This window comes from Octodon degus, unplaced genomic scaffold (assembly GCF_000260255.1).
Source record: "Octodon degus isolate 3935 unplaced genomic scaffold, OctDeg1.0 scaffold00103, whole genome shotgun sequence".
In the NCBI taxonomy this organism is placed as follows: Eukaryota; Metazoa; Chordata; class Mammalia; order Rodentia; family Octodontidae; genus Octodon; species Octodon degus.
Genome location: NW_004524679.1, coordinates 1,064,289 through 1,070,135, shown reverse-complemented (window position 1 = coordinate 1,070,135; position 5,847 = coordinate 1,064,289). Strand labels below are relative to the sequence as shown.

Here is a 5,847-nt window from a genome sequence, read left to right as displayed (position 1 = left end):
AATTTGCCAAAGTGTCTCTTCACTACTACATAATGGTTCTCTGTACAGTTCTATCACTTCATCTGTGTTTTTCTGACTCCCATGCTGAAAAACAACCAGTAATTTCATAATGATGTAAAAAAAATTGGTAACTGGCCCAGAGAAGTTAAAATCTTTCCATATTGTTTCAAATATTATTTAAATCCTATTTTTATTTAAAGTAATTTCATTTGTGTGAGTCCACAGGGACACATGACTTCCCCTAGAGTACTCTTATTGTCATTATGAAAACTCTTGCATGTCAGAAATAAAATGCATCATATTTAAACATTATTAATATGTCTGTAAAAACTTTTGTGGAGAAAAATGTCTCTGTTTCTCATGTAGCTTGCACTTGTCCTTTTAGTAATTAAACAAATTGTGCTCTCTGCATCCTACTTCTGTGGAACACAAAACCAATTTATAGTGGAGTAATAGATTTGGAGTGCCAGTGAAAATTAGATAAACACACATGGAACATATAAACTTGAATGTGGCACTAATTAAAATGTCAAAAGAGCAAGAAAATACAGTATTAAAGACTATTTATTACAGTTTTCTTTTATTGAATTATGGTGAGTAAAATCAATTTTCAAAAGAATATGTAACTACACCTCAAAGAAGATCAAATGTGACATGACAAGCCAAAGAAGGATTGCTACTGTACATTCTAAAGTTAGTCCACCCACCTTAGAGTTGATTCCTATTTTAGACATGATATAGGTTTCCCACTTGCCTCGCTTGATATTTGCAAGTAAGGAGTGCTGAATTCAGAGCTGTTTCCATGGGAAATGTTAGGAAATTTCTGTATTGCTAAACAGTGTGGGAGAGTTTGCCAAGCTTTAGATGCCTCTGTGTTCTGTTCTTGAGCAATGTGAAGGCTAGCATGATTTGCATTATTCATTAGCAAATTGGAAACCATGAGATTAGTTATGGAACAGCATCTTGTAAGATCTTCTTCCAAAACTTGTTTGTAGAATTCATTGACCTTTTTTTCCATATAATTATTAAGCATAGAATTAGAGAGCGGTTGCTTAAAAAACAGCATACTTCTTTCTCGAAATTCATCCCCATTCAATAACTTCGAAGTGGAGGTTTGCTCTAAAGGCTCCATTATGATAGGCGAATGACCCAAGGGAATATCCCCTGAAAATATAAGGGGCCCATTAAAAACATCATCATGTTTGTTTTCCACAAAGCAACCTGACTCATATATGTTCCTCACATTGTCACCTCCAATCTGTAGATCAGAATAATTCCAGCAAATACTTGTATAAGAACAGGATCGATATAAATCCAATTGTTTCTTATCAGATTGGTCTCTCTTTGGAACAGATAATGCAAGAGACACATTTCTCGGAACATGTGCAATTTTGCATTTCACCACAGATAAGTCATCCACAGATTTTACTTGACTTGCAGTATTACTTTGTCCTGTTATACTTTCTCTCATAATGTTCTTTTTATTTTCTGTCTTATGAGGAGCATTTAAATTGTCTTCCACATCTAAAAGATTATTTTTCCAAGTTTCCTTTTCATTATTTGAGGTCTTCTTACATGCTTGTGGTTTACAAAAACTTGTATATTTTTCTTCCTTGTATAGGAGTTCAAATAGGATGGCTTCTCCAAGCATTGTATTCCACAAGATTTTCAAAATAAGTGTAGATCCCTATAATAAAAAAGAATTTAAGATAAAGTACATTGAAATGCAGTAAGAATGTACCTCATCATATTCCAACATGTTGTTCCTTGAAGTAGATGTGGATGACTGTCAGGACATTGCTGCAGACTGCCAAGTCAAGTGTGTGCCAAGCTTCCAGTTTTTTAAAAAGGGGGGAAGGTGAGTGAGTTTTCCGGCGCTAATAAGGAGAAGCTTGAAGCTACCATTAATGAGTTAGTCTAACTGTGTTTTCTGAAGAACGTAACTACAGCTGTTTAAAACTTAATTTTTTTTTAATTTACAAAAAAATAAGTATGGAAACTATATACCCAACTGCCATCTGATTATAAATGACAATAAAATATTAATTCAAAACAAAAAGAATGTACCTCATCTTAAGCCAATGTGCTTCAGCAACATAGTATTGCTAAAAAGATAAAACAAAACATGCCACTAACTTTTCAGCATTGAGTGATTTACTTCCAGACCTGAATTTCCTCATCAATTAAATGATAGTACTACTTTTCTTTCATTCTTCATAGGACTATTGGTCTAATTATAATATATGGTGCCTGCTGTGTAGCCCATTTGGTCTTGAACTCACAGCAATCTTTTAAAAAGTATAAATTTATAGATGTAGAATTACTATTTTCAGCTGTCTTTTAGAATTTATGTAGAAATGATTAAATTGCTTAACTCCTTTTCCAAGAGTCTACTTAAAATTAAATCTTACTCTAAGCCATTCACTTTCATGGTAATTTTAATTATTGCCATTTGAATCATAAATTGGGGAAATTACTATACCTTAAAATGGATCCAACATAATGAAATTATATATAGTTTGGATTCTAGCAAGCTTTCTGATTTACATAAACACTTACATTTACTTTCCTATGTTACTGAAAATTCACATCTTGCCTTTGCTTACATTCTTTTTTCCCTTCTTTTATTCTTATTCTTTTCCTCCCTCTTTTTGCTTTTCCCCTATTCTTTCTTTCTTTCATTCTTGCTTGTCGTTTTCTGCTGTCTTTCTTTTGCTAATTTTCAAAACTTTCTTCCCTAAACACATATTTTCGTCTTCTGCATGAGTTTTATTACAATTTATACATTTCAATTTTCCCTAAAAATTTTGTACAGGTTTAAAAGGAAAGAGTAGAAAATTTAAAGAACATTTCATCTTACAAATTTGTAGCAGTGGTGAGTCTTTTAGAGACTGAATGCCCAAATTGTAACCCAAAATCCACTTATTTCTCACAAACTCCAAAATATGCAATAAATATTGAGGTTTTCGATTAGTAAAAGCACCAGATATCTTCCTACACTTAGCTGCTGGGCAACTTGGCTTCTTTGTCTACGGAGAGGGCTCTGTGTGCCTACTGCATATGCATGCCATAGATTTTCCAACACTGATCTATAGTGTTTTTATAAATGATTTCAGGAAATCTACTTAAATGATTATATTTACATTTAAATGTTTTGTGAAAAAATAAAACATTATAAATTCAAAATATGTAACAATTTAAACTCACCTATCCCAAGTGTCAGGATAACTGCAGAGTTGGTCTTGTGTGATTCCAACAGCCCAAATTGAGAAATGCCTTTGTTGAGTCATTTGTGTCTCAGCTTTGGGTTACACCTCAGGAAGATAACTTTAACCGCATAAAATGGTTCTGTTTTCCATTCATACCCTGGGGCTGAAACAAACTCATATGACTCATATGACGTGCTATGTGGGTTAATTGTATGTGTGATTTGGTAAGATCACATAATGAAAGAGGATCTTGAAAGAGTTTATTCAAGTTGAAAATGGCAATGACAGTGGGACAATGTTAACAACAGCAATTTTTCACTTATAAACATAGGGAGTTATTGTTATTCTTAAGCAGAAAAGTAGGGTGATTATTACTATAGTATATCACAATAAATTATTTAAAATAACTCAAATGACCAAAAATTGGAGAGTGCCAAAATAAATTATGATTCAACAGTAACATAAGATGAGAAATTGAGCACTTCTAATGCCACAATGATAAACATCAATTTAGTTAATTTCTACATGGCAATCATTTTAAATGTACCATATGTATGGCTTAATTTAAACCATACACTGTTATGATGTGTGTCTAGTTCCCCCCCCCTCCCAAAGTTTACCATAGTCACGGGGTGGACGTCTAGATTTTGTGATTAAGTCATAATCCAGTGCTGGGCATCGATACCGCTGGGATTATGGGTGTGAGTGCTACGCCCAGCCTAGGGCAGACAGCCTGAATGCAACATAAGAGAGATAGACTTGCTCTCTGTTGCCAGTGCTGCTGCTATTCCTCCCTTTTCTGCTTGATGTTTTGCTGTTTTAAACTGCCATGAATACCTGCCCTCTGCCATGTGCCACTCTGCCTTGGAGCCAGATGTGTGTGCACTGAATCCTCCACTGAGCTAAATGAACCTTTTTTTTCCTTCCTTTTGGGTGTCGGGTATTTTTCCAGAAATGAGAGAAGAATAAATAAGGCATCTATGTTTCAGTGAAGAGAGAAAATGATTATATAATTTTTACAGGTCATAAAGCTCTTAAGTAGTAGAACTAGGATAATAAAAAGTCAATTGGATTCAAGACTCATGCTCTTAATCACTGCACTGCATTTCCTGCTTTTGTGTATATAATGTAATATATAGAAAAGTAGCTATGATACATTTTTCTTCCATCATTGGTTGTGTTTTCCATGTATCAAATACTTTTTTCTAAAGAATTCACACAAATGAACTTCAGGATTGTTTCCTTTAATTCTGTGAAGTAGGCAGACAGCATTTTGTAATTTGGTATAGTAATTTTGTAAGTATGGATATTTTCTCTATAATCATTCTTCCTACTCTGAACAAGGAATATCTTTCCATGTTCTGATGCACTCTTTGACCTCTTTTTCTAAGACTACTGTAGTTTCCAATGTAAAGGTCTTTTACTTCCTTCATTAGATTGATTCTAAAGTATTTCAATTTTGTCAGATGCTATTGTGAAGGATGTGGTTTCCTAAATTTCTCTCTCAATGAATTTATTATTTATTTACAGGAATGCTATTGATTTTTTATTATTAAATTTCTATTCAGCTACATGAATTCTTTTAGTTATTAAATCTAGAATTATTTTGCACGCCTGTAATCCCAGCACTCGGGAGGCTATAAGTAGGTGGATCACTGTGAGTCTGATCTAGTAGTGAGACTCTGATCACCCTGTAGAACCTTCCCTAAAATGCAAAAATAAATAAATAAATAAATCTAGAAGTTTTTTGGTGGAATTTGTGGGATCGTCTCTGCAGAGTATCATGTCATCCACAAATAATGTTAATTTAACTTTTTCTGTTCCTAGCCTTATTCTTTTAATTTCTTTTTCTTTTCTAATTTTTCTAGTCAATGTTTCCATGGAGTTGATAATGACCATTCTTGAATAAAGAAAGCAATTCTGTATAAGAAAGGCAAGGTAGGGGCATCACAAGCCGTGATTAGAAATTATACTACAAAACTACTGTGATGAAAACAGCATGGTACTGGCATAAACGATCAAATACAGAAATGAGGATCAATGGAATCAATTAGAAAAACTCAACCAGAGAAAGAACCCCCAAATACATTCAGCCACTTTGTCTTTAACAAAATTATCAAATACTTTCACTGGAAATAAAGATTCTCTTTAGAGAATCTAGATGCTAGAAAAACTGGCCCCTGATTAAACATAAAACCACATTTCTCACTACGCACTAAGGAAATATGAAACAATGGAAATAATACAAAGAATCAACAAAAAGCATCTCATCTTTTTAATGAGCTTTTGAAGAGACAACCCACACAATGGAAAAAAATTTCGGGCTATTATAATGGACTTTCATTTGTACAAATATAGCAAAATCTAAAAGATTTCTTATCACCCATAGACTGATAATTATAGGTACAATATTAAGTGCTTCAACATGAAAAATATACTCAGGCAAATTCTGTACTTAATCTTCACAACAAATCTACAAAGTATGATTACCCATAATTTTACAAAAATAGGGAAAACCTTAGGAATTATTAAAATTCAAGCTCTGGCATGAAACCATAAATTCTTCAATATGCCCTGTTTGTTTCCTTATCCTCTTCCTTCTATCCCTCCACCTCTTCCCAAAGCTCCAATTACCAAA

General features: G+C 33.3%; 1 protein-coding gene across 1 annotated transcript; it reads right to left on the bottom strand.

Moving 5' to 3' along the window:
- Positions 1-721: 721 nt before the first annotated feature.
- On the bottom strand, positions 722-3,257 carry LOC101572448 (uncharacterized protein CXorf21-like). The gene is made up of 2 exons (XM_004638827.2): positions 3,208-3,257; positions 722-1,687 (listed from the first exon to the last, which is right to left on the bottom strand). The coding sequence occupies exon 2, from the start codon at positions 1,649-1,651 to the stop codon at positions 722-724; it is 930 nt and encodes a 309-aa protein (XP_004638884.1). The 5' UTR covers positions 1,652-1,687; positions 3,208-3,257.
- Between the last annotated feature and the right edge of the window lie 2,590 nt (positions 3,258-5,847).